We start from the raw sequence: 12,946 nt of genomic DNA, 5'->3' as shown, positions 1-12,946 counted from the left end.
TCCAAAAATAGCGAAAAATAAAAATCACATGTTATATTATTTATTTTAGTAAGACAATTTATTAATAATATTTATTTAAAATATATGTTAATAATATTATGAATGTGACATGGAAACACTATTCGGTTAATTACAAATCATACGGACAGGTAAAACGGTTGGTTGGTGTTGCGAAATCGCTTGCTTACCAAATTCGGTACTGACTTTGTAATTTGATTTCGGCAAATGGGAATTACCGTAACGAAGATTCAACAAGGATTTAAACTTAGGACGCGCAGATGTCATGCGTGCTTCATAAGGAAACTGCTTAGAGAAATCCGAATCTTGATTACGATGAATTAAAGTGCTGTCTTTGTTCCACCCTCGTCGTTCACTCTGACAATTCTTATTCCAGGATCTATTCTCAACGTTAAATTCACGCTGATAACTCCAAGACTGCTTCTTTTCAGCAGCTATTCTAATACGTCTTTGTAAAAGAATGAATAACGATTAGTGAATTTATAAAATTATGAATAAAGATTAGTGATTAATAGAATATATGTCTATGAATAAATCTAATAATACAAGGTCATAAAGATAGATACAAAGATTAGATATAAATGAAATACAAAAATGCCAATACAAGTCAACACTGAATGGACGTGTATGTACATAAAATTTATTGTCTAAAGATATAAATTAAGAAAATGTAAACGTTTCGACCTTTAGTTTTGAGTCCTCTTTAGTACAATTATTAAACAGTAATTACATACGTCGAGTAAATTATAAAATTACTTAAAAAAATCCGGTAAACTATTGTCATATAAAGTAAAATGCATAGTCAAATGGTAGGTCGTTAAATTAGGTGTCCAAAAATAAAATGATAGGTCGTTAAAATATAAAATTATAGCCTCATAAATTTGAGTTATCAAAGTTAATGTGATCAAGTGTCAAAATTAATCGATCGACTAGTGATGTTAAACGTATGAGATATAAAAAATAGACATATGCAAAAATTAAATATATAAAAATCCCATGAATGTTCAAAGCAAATTTTATACTAAGCACGGAGAAAGTAAAATTAATATATGCATGGGTGCAAAATTTACATCATATCAACACGGTATTACCGTATTGATGTTACATCCATCGGATTTTTAAACACCACTTCGCAACTGAAAGCAGAGGAGTCCGAGTCTGTTTCATTGCTTTTCTGTACGAATGAAAGTAGCATATTTTATAATTAACGGGACGTATGACTTATTTATTGCTCCATTTTATTATGAGGTAACTCAGCGGGAATGTTAAAATATTGCTATAACATTTTTTTGTGTTTAAATTATGGGAGATAAGGAGATGCCGATTATATAATCATATGCGAATATGGACGCACAGTACACAGTATGTATTTTGAACAATTCGTTATGTAATACATGCTCACCTATCAGCTTCCTTCATTGCTTTTGCAATCGCCTCGTTAATGGAGTAGAAACTTTGCGCGCGGGAGCAATCCACAGTGTACCACCACGTGCAGACCAGTCTCTCCTGATTAAATAACGTGCCGTTCGGACAAAGGAACGAGTCCTTATGACCGCCGCGTTGGCAGAGGTGATATGCTTGGCAATCGGCCTCAGGGTCGGCGTAATAGCCCGGTTGTTTCCGTTCGCATATGAATCGTGTCCACGGAATTCGGTAGAAGATCGGAAAATTTTTCCCGGTTACATCGGAGATTCCATCGTTATTCGACCACTGATAACATAGATCTTCATAACCGTATCCACGATTGTAAAATAGTTGCTCGTTTGGACGCACATACGAATATCCCTTGTGCGCCTATAAATAGGATAACAATTTTTTAAACATGGTACAATTCTGAACGAAATAAAATTTGAATCCAATTTTCGAAGTTCAAGTTTGATTTTATCTTATTTGATGCTTTTCAGTATCCTCCATACAATCAGATCAGAGTTACTAAACTTGAACCTCTAAATTTAGATTATTTTATTTCATTTATAATTGTACCACGTTCGAAATTATATCACCTTGCTCTAATTTAATTAGCTGTTGTGCTTTTACAGAGTTTTAGGGATATATTCTTTAATTCAAATAATTTTTTAATCTATAAATGTTTTTTTGTAATATCAAAGCATTTTTTTAACTATAAGCTAAGATCTAATGATTTTTTTTTAATATTAATGCACTGATATTTTTAAACTATGAGCTTTAATTAACGTTCCTTTAAAAAATATTGGAGCACTGACATGTTTTAATTATAAACCGAGATTTAATTAATGAATTTTCTTCTTTCCCAATTTTAAATTAGAATCGAAATTAAAAAGAGGAGTAATCTTATTCTTGCATAATTTGAAGCGTAAATTTTATTCTAATTCAAATTTAATTGTTTAACGTTAATGACGAAGCTGTGTACTTTCTACTAAAATTTTTAGTATGTTTGTGCTACAAAAAAATTTAATACGTACTACACTACTTGCGAGGATAATCATTATGACGAGTCCTAATTTAAATACCATAATCAAGTCTAATTTAGTAGCTTCAACTAACAAAGTTACTTCGGATTGTATTAAGTCATGGAATATGAACTCGGTCTTTATATAGTTCTCGAAGTTCTCAGTTCAAGTACACATACCAAATTATTATTCTCTATGCAAATTATTCTTTATTCAAAATAGCGCATTCGGCCTTCGAAGATACGATAGCGAAGGTAATTCATATTTCGGCAATTAAAAATTCGCATATAAACAAAACAAGGACTCATTTTTTCCCAAGGCGTGCTATACAACTTCCGATTAATAATCATCCAGAATGTCGGGAATAAAACGTAGTTTTGTCAAATCAATCATTTGCGTGATGATTAATCCTTGCTACGTTTTTTATCTGATCTGCATGGAATGACGTCTTAATAACTTCGACGTCAGTTCTCTATAATCCTTCTCGTATTCCATTTTTATCCATAAATTTATTTTATAGTTATGCTTTTTTAAGGAAATTTCCGTTTGTCGAACACGTTTCCTATTTTCAAATTACAACAAAATCTAAATCGCGCGCGCTTATTTAGCATTGATCGACGCATGTGTCTGATGACTCAGCAATATGGCGGAAGTCCACACAGCTGCGAACTGCTGGTTGTGGTCTGCTGCGAACAGCCGGAACAGCTGACTTGTTAGATACGATTCCGCGTAGTCGAATTGTTACATGGTTTTCTTTAGTTTGTTGTAATACTGAGATTTTATTTGTCGAAGTGATGATTAACGAGTATCGATTGTTTTAATATATTCAGAAAGACGTCTAAGATGCAGCACACAATAAGAAGAAGTGTGCAACACGTGTAGCACGTGCAGTGTTCATTGAATGCTTTTATAAACATTGAATTTCTTGCATTTTACTATAAAAATTCTTTATAACATTGGAGTCTACTTATTACGACACTGGATTTTCTTCTGCTCGTCACGCTTGTTTTAGATTATTTGTAGATATTGTAATTATATATATTGATAGCTTTTATGAAAATGGAATCCTTCAAATTAAATAAAGGCTTTTTTGACTTGTGTGTAAATGTACCGGAAGGAGGGATAGATAATTTGAATGATATTTTATTGAGATTATATGAAAGTAAGTTAAGTGTGAAAATAAAAGATAAGAAATTAATTGTATTTTTGTTATCTTATGAATTTATTTGGTTTTAGTGGGTTATAGAACAGTGGCATTAAATCAAACTGTAAATGAGAGTGCCATGGATAGTGATAAGAAAAAGAAGGATGAGACTAAACAAATAACAAGTGTGGTACCCGATCCAATTGATGTTTCAAAACTGAATGAAAAATGGAAAGGAAAACTGAGTATACTTAATAGGCTAACATTTATTTGTTCAAGTTCTATAAAAGCGCATACATTGGTATATAGTTTTATATTATAAAATTTATATTGTGAAACCTTTTGTTTTGAGAAAGAGTAACTTAAATTTTAACATAGTTCAAGTAAAGTATTAATATATTAACTTAAGTAAGTAGATGAGCTCTTCATGCATAGCTATCTTAAAAACTTTATTCTGAAAAAGAAAAATAAAAAGTATTGCCCAAAAGTCTTAAAATTCATTAATTTTATATTTCTCATAAAAGAGTATAAATAATTTAAATTTAGCTCTATACTATTAAAAAATATAACTAAAAATAAAATTTGTTTGGAATGTTCTGAGCACCCCATCTACCTACTTAAAGATTAAGATACATTTTTATAAGGTGTCTATCAAAAACAAACGTTACGAAGGTATGTTACATAATTTTCAAAATAGAAGGTTCATCTATTGAAGTAATAAAATATATTGTATTTTTTTAAATATAATTCTTTTATTATAGGCACAATGTCCAAATTTGAGAAAATATGATATATATGCTCTTGTCCCAACCAAGCAAGATATGTTGGAGGTTGGTTATATTGAATTTATTTCTTTTTTATTTATATTAACCATTTATATTAAATATATTTATATTGAACTTATCTCTTCTCTTTATTTTTTTTTTAGTTTGCTTGTCAAACCGTAAAAGTAGATCTCATTACGATAAAGCCAGAAATTTCTGGCATAAAAATAAATCGAAAAGTATATCGGCAGGCAATAGCAAGAGATCTGTACTTTGAAATACAGTACGTAGATCTTTTGAGACCAGAAACACGCGTAGCGGCTCTTCATCGTTCTTATCAATTACAAATGTGCCGCGTAAGCATGGTATGTATATAGTTATTATAATATGCATTGGATACATATAGATATTAAATTCTCATTTAAGTCAATTTTACTTCACTGCTGTAGTAAATAATACTGTTTTAAATACGGTTATTTTATCAATATGTTAAGTCAATCTATTTTTATGTGTAGAATATAATTATATCCAGTGGTGCAAACAATAGGAATTTAATCAGGAGTCCTTATGATATTATAAATCTGTATCCTTTGAAATTTATGTAAAAAATTATTGACAAAATTATACATAAAAGCGTTGCATAGACTATATTATCCATAATTATTCAATTTTTATTATGGTGCATAGTGGATCTGTGTTGGGTTTAAAACGAGATAAAATAAAATCAATTGTATTAAACGAATGTCAACTTTTTCTTTTAAAAGCAAGTAAGTCATCGTAATTTATTAAGTTCACATTTTGCACGAAACTGAATCAAAAAGATTTATTATTTTATGTATTTCAGAAAAACGAATATTTGGCAAGTCAGTGTTTACGATAGAGATTGCAAAAAAATCGAGTGTAGATGAGGACGAAGAAACAGAAAAGAAGCGAAGAAAAAAGTCTCTAAATTAAAAAAATTTAACTTTTATATTCTATTTAATAAAAAATTCTATTTAATTAAAAATTTAAAAAATTCTATCAAATATTTTTAACAGGCTAATAACATATTTTTTTTAAATAAATTATATTTATATAAATTTATACATTACCTAAGTTCTATTTCGTGATTCTTGTATGTACACAGTAGCATTTATGCATATCGCAACTATTTGCCGAGTTTTCGATCGTTTTTTAGAATTGCACGAAATTTACCTGGAAGAGCCATCTGTTAGTCTGTTTTGTACTTTTCTTGTGGGACATCGTACATGTATGCTTATCCTACCGTTTATGAAATGATAAAACGTTAACAATATTAAATTATATAACATTTGTTTTGGATTCTTATTACGATTTATCTTTTTTAAATAACAAAAATTGTTTTGATTATTCATAATAATCTAACATATCTTACAGTATGCTACTCTTACCGAGAATCGATATTACCGTAAAATAGTATATTAGATTATAGAGTATTATTTTATATGTTAACTATTTGTTTATTTAAAACATTGTAGAATAAAAATAATTTTTTTTATAAATTTGTAAAATTCTCTTTTCAATAAGAAGTTAAATGAACTTCAATCAACAGCTGGTATAGCGGCTATGTTCATCTCGATTAGATAAACGACTATCACTATGAGTTCAAAAAAATATATATAAGGATTTTTTAATTATCATTATCTTAACTTTATTACATTTAATGTGATGTATTTTGGTGGCAATATATATTATCACAACAGCGTTATGGCCTTATTCAAGTAAATAATTATTTTTTCACAAAGTTAAATATATAATACAATATCGACGCGAAGTTAATATAACGAAGTGATATAATTTGACGTGTGAATGCGAAGAACGTAACCAATTGCTTCTAGATAGCTTCTAGAAGATTGAATAATTCGTGATAAATATCTCAGATAATTACATTGCGATATCGATAACATGACAGATTCTGTCGTTTAATAGAAGCTGCTAACATCGACTCGGAGACGGTGGAGGATTCAATTTTGATTTAAGGACCAAACGGATCATGCGCCCGACGGCCGCGCGTTCAAATCGATCGTCCGTACATCATCTCAAGTCATCCTCGATCCCAAGCCCATCGACAACGTCGTCCATTTATCATCATCAACAGCAGCAGCAACAACAAATTCTATATGCTCCCGTCAGTAGCCCAATGGTGACTCTTCAACCGTGTGGAACAGCACTTCATCCTTCGTGCGTTTATCCAAGCGTTCAGTCTCACGTTATTTCATCGAATTCCGCCCATTTACAACTTCAAGGTCTGAAAGATAGACTGTAGTTCGAATTAATCTCGTATATAAATCAGTTCCTTCTTTCTCCATTCTTTTCAATTCTGTTTCATAAAACAGTCTCTCAGTAATAAAACGGCATTTTGAAAGTAATAAAAAAATTGCAAACTTTAACGATGTTATGTAAATCGAGAATGATAATTAAAATATTCTGCGCGAATGCAGGTAAAAACAACCGATGGCACGCCAAGAACAAGCCGTCCCGCGGTCAGCAATACTGTCAGCAGCAGCAACAGCAACAGCAACTCTCGTACAATCCAAAACCTGTAGTACTTTTCGATCAACCGTCCACCAGCGTTGCATCGATCCCTCCGTCGACCACATCCTTTTTAGTAGCATCATCCACGTTCACCCATGCTGGACCATTGCACAACGAGCATTACAGTAACAATTCTGGAGTGACGCATCTGTTACCGCAGCCCTTCAATTTTAAGCCGCCCGATATGCAGACTCTCTGTCTCATCCAAGATCGACAGAACATTCAGCAACAGCAACAGCAGCAGCAACAGCATCCGATGCAGAATTCCTACTATAATATCTCGGCCACAAATACTTGCAGTCTGCAAACCGTCAACAGCAACTCGTCCTTTCCGCTTGCCAATCTCAATCCTTACACCGGCCTAGCTAGCTTCAACAACAATCAATTTCCAGTAACAGTGCAGTCCTCTCCACTCTTCTCGAATCCGCCTGTTGGTTTAATGCTTGCACCACCGCGAGGAGACAAGCCTTCATCCACGTTGGATTTCGCACCGTTCAAACATAACGCAGACAAGACATCGAGCGCCTGCGAGTCTCAAATCGTTCAAACCGGTCAGAGCGAGAATGGCTGGCCTTCCCAAACCGAGATGTTTTCCAAGAACGACGCGCAAACTGTCGCAGGAAATAACAGGAACCTCGAGTCTGTCGAGGGTACTTTGCAGAAATCTCTCTCTGTCGTCGCGAAGACGGACGAGGAACATTACTCTGATGAGTCTTCGAATAGCTTTGACTTTACCATCGAAGCTGAGAAGATGGTCTCCGCTCTGTGTAACACCACGTCTTCGAACGATTTAGGCAAGGAGGAATCGAAGCTTGGCAACAAGATTGATTCTACGTTGTTTAACGGTGCAGGCGACAATATGTCTAATAAGACGAACTGGTTTATAGATTTCTGCTCCGAGTACGAAAACAGAAGGTCGATAGGCGTTCAAACGGACGATTCGAACGTCGACAGATCGCAGTATCCAGAGCTGATTCGAAAAACAGCTTACTGGGGATGCACGCAGGCTGAAAGTGTTCTCGATTCTGAAGATTTGCAAACGGATTCTAAACGGAGCTGGTTAACTTGTCTGTCATCTGCCACCAGGACGGCGATCACGAAATCCTCGACTTGCATCCCGGTCTTTGCGGGGGATCGAGTTTTTGCCGACGATCTCATAAACGCTCTTCTACGCATTAGCAATGGATGGCTGAGCCTTGATAACTATCTGAACAAACAGCATTTTCCCAATTTGTTGGACAGATTAGATCCTGAGTTGATCGCGCGCTTCCAAACATGGGAAGAGAGCACGTGCGAATTACTGAAGCAAATAGTGCGGACTTTTCAGAAGTTCGGAGAAAACAAAGAGGTGATGGACCAGAAACGCAACATGACATCGTCATTTCCAGGCGACGTGTCGCTTTATACGATCTACAATCTTTTCGTCCCACTGTCTTCGAGCTCTCTTTCTCAACAAAATCTTGGAAAATCTTCGCTGGAAAAACCATGCAGCACGACATCGACATCGTTACCAACGATAGGAACAACAATCGACGAATTCTAAAGAAAGCAAATTGCGGAGCAAATGGACGATTACTGAGAATTTATCGTCCATGATTAACACCACAAAGTCTATGCCGAACGTCTCCGTGTGTCATTCTGACATCGGCAACCTAGGAAGTCATAAACTTCGCACGAAAGACGCACCATCATCCAAGAAATTTGATTTCACTCAGAAATCGCTGAACGCCGAATTCTGCCAGCTGAGAAACAAAATAATGGAAAGCAGCGCGGACGTAACGATAGATAGAAGACACGATTACACGACGGAAGATAAGCTTACGACATTGATCGATAACATCGAATCCGTCCGGCCTCAACATCCAGCAACGAACGCTCCTATGAGCTACAGCGGACTGTATGCGCGGAATTGTTTATCCTTCACGTTTCCTTTATCCAGTCATTCAGACTCTTCGTATTCTACTCCCAATTCGGGAATCCCAACGTGTAGAGTTAATTATCCCTCTTTCGGGCTTTATCCTAATACCGATATCAATTCGAGAAGCAGCAATAACACCGAACCGGTTTACGGAGTTAAAAACGCAAATATCAATCCGGTTTATGTCAAATCGCAAACTGAGCAACTAGAACTCCCGGCTGTACCTAGAAATAAGGTGACCCTGCTTAGTCAGATCGAGCCACGGACATTTGACAAGGAGTCCGAGGAAATGGCAGCCAACTTGTCGGCCTGGTTCGCCAGCATGCGAAACGCACAGCCTCCAGAGGCCAAGTCGACCTTTGAGGAGCCAAAAACGGCCGAGAACTCGGTACCGCGATTATTTATTCAGGAGATGCCCAAATACTCGATGATTATAGCCAAGCAACCGCAGTTTGACGCAAATCGGCAGTTCCAGGCATTGCAAAATCTGCCGAATATCCAGAGCACACCTTGGGCTGCTGGCAACTTTATCGGAAATCGTTTCCACGTGCAACAAGCGCCTGAAGAGTATGACAGCTCTGAGGACGTGCGAGTGTACATGAAACCGGGCAGCTACAACGTACCGAAAAAGAGACATCAGAGAAGACCCAATCGTCGATCAAGCAACAGCGCGTCTCGCAATGTACACGCGAGCAGTCATCACAGTGTGTGTGGTAATAATGGAAAAAGTGTACCGATAGCATCATCGACGCCTCTATCTCACGCGAACGCGTCAACCTTGTCCACCAACATCGGCAACACCACGCTGATAAAGACTTCGTTCCCACCAGCTTCGCAGTTACCCGTGCCTCTGTTCAATCTTGAGAGTTCACCTAGAATCTTGAAACGCACAGAATCTCTGTCCCAGGATACTCGTCAGGACGTCACCTGGAAAGCAGCGTGCGCCTCGGCTGAGATACTTCTTGAAGCCCTTAACGTAAAGGATTGTGGTAATACGTCTAAAAACATCGATTACAACGATAGTAACAGCGAGAAGGAAGATTCCTGCTGAAGTATTGACAATCGTGTCGCAGCAGAGTGATCCAAAATCGTTGAAGGATGATAACGCTGACTGTGCGTCTTCCTATGAAGCCTCAGAGGATGATTCGGAGTCCACGTGTAGATTATCGCCTAGCATGAGTGTAGTTTCAGTGTCTCAGTCGCGCGAGGATGAGAATGGTAAAGAACTTTATAAAATATTTTTTTTCTTAATATATTTTTTAGATAATTCTGGTGAAAATTTTTCTCTGAATTTTTCATACAATGTATTTTTAAAATTATATAAATTTCCAAATTTTTGAATAATTTTGTAACTTTGAAGAAAATTTCTCACTTTTTTATACAAATTGGAACTTTTCAGAAGTGCTGACAAAGTCTACACATCTTATCTAGAATTCTTTATACATTTCAGTGAAATATTCTAAGATTTTTAAGATTTCTTATTTCTGTAATTTTCTGATAAAATCTTATCAAATCAAAAAAAATTTAAGTTTACTTTTTGAGAAATTAAAAAGATCTAAGAAATCTTTGAATATTTCAGAATTCACATATATAAAAAATTCCAAGAAAAACGTAGAAACTTTTCTAAAAAAAGTTCCAATTCATATTAAAATTCTGAGAAAAGATTTTGCCAGAGAAAGAATTAATTAACACTATACTTTATTAGAATAAAGAGTAAAGCATTATATTGAAATAATAAACCTTCTCGCGAGGATTTTACGTGTATTTCGTTACCCGGATTATCGAAACTACTTAAAAATGTCTCGCGATCTTTTTGCAGGTGGTACCTAGTAATAAGCAAAACAATCCTTTTCTAAAAAGCATGTTCAACAGCTCTCGGCATCAAGACCAACGTGAAAACGGATTCCTGGCTGATCAGGACTCTCAATAACGCGAGTATCGTCGGCAAGCAGAAGCGACATAAGGACGACGTAGATCGACGAAGTTTAGAGTCTTCGAATAGCTCGGAAATTGACGTAAAACCGGATCAGCTCACATCGTCGTTAACCGCGGATGCAGATACAAAAACTCATGCGACAATCATCGATAGCGAATATCCAGCGATCCTCTCTCGTGAGCATGTTTCTAGTTCTTTCGCGAAGAACGACGAAACGTCGACAATGGAAGAGCCACGTATTCTGAAACGGTACGAAGATCCATGAAAACAAACAACCTACACCTTGAAAAGAAAGAGCCGTTGAAGTCGTGCGCGACTAATTCATCGGTAACCACCGTAATACCAATTCCTGGCCGCAAGTGTCAGAGGAACGACCCCGTACAATCCTATCAACTTCTACACAAATCACGAAAATCGGCCGACAAGAAAACGATGAAAAATGCGGATAGCAACGATCTGCAATTGGAGGAAGGATCGTGCATGAAAGTCGGCACTGTCAAGGTAAATAATATGTTAACTACCATGAAAACAAATCATAGGAAGAAGAAGGACTTGGAACATTTGGAAGGCAAGTGTGCCAGCAAATCGGGCGACCGTGGCTGGACGGTGTGGTGCAGTTCCAGGAGAAAACAGAGCCTCAGTCCTCTGATATTCAATAAGTTAGAGACGATTCATCGAACTATCTGGCAGATGGACGAGGCGAAGATTATCAAATATACACTCTCGTACGACAATAAGGACGGCCAGTTTTCATCCGCATTAATAGTTAGTTTCAAAGAGAGAGAAAGAAAAAAAAATATAAAAATATATATAATATTTGATGAAATAATTTTTTTAATTTTCAGATGGAAGATTACTGCAAGATTGTTAAGAGTCCGATATTTCTTGAGCTTATCGAGTACAAGCTGAAAAATCGGATTTATCATAAAATCGAACACGCTGTACAAGATTTTCGTCGTATTATTAACAACGCGAAAGTAGATCATCAGGTTTGTAGTTAAAAATAGACAATTTTTTTGTATCCCATTTATTTCCTTAATACAAATCACATGATAAGAATGATGTGTAATTATTATATAAAAATCATATGATGCAATAAATCAATGCCTGAAATTGCATCATTTAATTTTCAAAACTAGATTGAATTTAATATTTGAATTTTTAAAAAGAAATTTAATTTTGAAAGGCGAATTTTTCTCGATTTTACTTAATTCCCATAGATTTCAATTAGAGTCTCAGAAAATAAATGTTTTTTTGCAGCACGATGATGAACAAATGAAGAAGATTGAGGTGCTCTCAAAGAAGTTGGAGGACTTACTCGAAGAACATTTCGGTAATTTGGATTTTGACAATATTACCGGCAGTCCAGGAGAAGATTCATCTATGCTGCGATTTAAGACATCTGGACAGAAATTGATCGCCGGACGTTACGATAGCACGAAGAAAAGTATATCGATTATCGCGGAGGATTCTTCGCTCTACTGACTGTTGCTTTTCATCGAAATGAAAACTCTAAATTAAATTATTGCAGCAAAACTATTAGCGAAAATAATGTTCTTTACAGAATATTGTGCGTAAAAACTTCTTCTAGTCACGAGCCATTTTGTACAATTAATGATGCCATAGGTGTTTTCTTTTTTCCATTCTCGAAGATCGGAATCGCTGTCCGATGGCTATAAACTACTCGTTTAATTTTTTTTCTCCGAATGGTTTTATTAACTATGGAAAATGCGCGTGTGTTCCGTCTGCTGATAACAATCTCAATTTTGTAGCGATATCTTAGTAAAGGAAGAAAAACTGTATTAAATACGAACAATCGTCGGACAGTATCGAATTTATTTTTATATGAAAAAGAAAGTAGTGTGCGATAGCAAAGTATCAGCGATATAATATGTAATTTCCACGTTCATTGTTACGGCTATTACTTATAAAACAATTCGATCTTTTAACTTCGATGCTCGTGTTCAGCATTGAAGTTAAATCAGTTATATCGTTAGATCAGAGTGATATGAATCATAAAATATATTTTGCTGACCAGTCTGAATTAATATTATTGTCTAAATTTTGTTCTAAGTCTTTTGTTTGCAATCTTACTACATAATGTGTAAATAAAATTAATGAAAGTATTATACAGATATAAAGCAAAATATTGAAAGTATTATACAGATTTTACTTCACGAAGCT

The 12,946-nt window shown here is 35.2% G+C and overlaps 3 protein-coding genes across 3 annotated transcripts; 2 read left to right on the top strand and 1 right to left on the bottom strand.

Moving 5' to 3' along the window:
* Positions 1 to 126: 126 nt before the first annotated feature.
* On the bottom strand, positions 127 to 2,510 carry LOC108726158 (uncharacterized). Its single transcript, XM_018453560.1, has 3 exons — positions 2,460 to 2,510; positions 1,421 to 1,812; positions 127 to 466 (listed from the first exon to the last, which is right to left on the bottom strand). Exons 1-3 carry the CDS (start codon positions 2,508 to 2,510, stop codon positions 127 to 129), a joined length of 783 nt encoding a protein of 260 aa, XP_018309062.1.
* Positions 2,511 to 3,155: 645 nt separating this feature from the next.
* On the top strand, positions 3,156 to 5,309 carry Rpp30 (ribonuclease P protein subunit Rpp30). The gene is made up of 7 exons (XM_018453600.1): positions 3,156 to 3,609; positions 3,684 to 3,892; positions 4,353 to 4,421; positions 4,520 to 4,720; positions 4,871 to 4,938; positions 5,043 to 5,122; positions 5,200 to 5,309. The coding sequence occupies exons 1-7, from the start codon at positions 3,501 to 3,503 to the stop codon at positions 5,307 to 5,309; spliced, it is 846 nt and encodes a 281-aa protein (XP_018309102.1). The 5' UTR covers positions 3,156 to 3,500.
* A 744-nt stretch (positions 5,310 to 6,053) lies between these two features.
* Positions 6,054 to 12,793, top strand: LOC108726212 (uncharacterized). Its single transcript, XM_018453657.1, is given in 9 exon segments — positions 6,054 to 6,094; positions 6,303 to 6,619; positions 6,815 to 8,408; positions 8,410 to 9,870; positions 9,872 to 10,044; positions 10,699 to 10,983; positions 10,986 to 11,527; positions 11,608 to 11,751; positions 12,023 to 12,793. Coding segments are annotated over 8 exon segments (4,677 nt in total). The 5' UTR covers positions 6,054 to 6,094; positions 6,303 to 6,366; the 3' UTR covers positions 12,248 to 12,793.
* The last annotated feature ends 153 nt before the right edge of the window (positions 12,794 to 12,946 follow it).

Source organism: Mycetomoellerius zeteki, unplaced genomic scaffold (assembly GCF_001594055.1).
Source record: "Mycetomoellerius zeteki isolate Tzet28-1 unplaced genomic scaffold, Tzet1.0 scaffold1104, whole genome shotgun sequence".
NCBI classification, from domain to species: Eukaryota; Metazoa; Arthropoda; class Insecta; order Hymenoptera; family Formicidae; genus Mycetomoellerius; species Mycetomoellerius zeteki.
The sequence above is the reverse complement of the archived record's forward strand: the minus strand, read 5'-3'. Positions and strand labels throughout refer to the sequence as shown.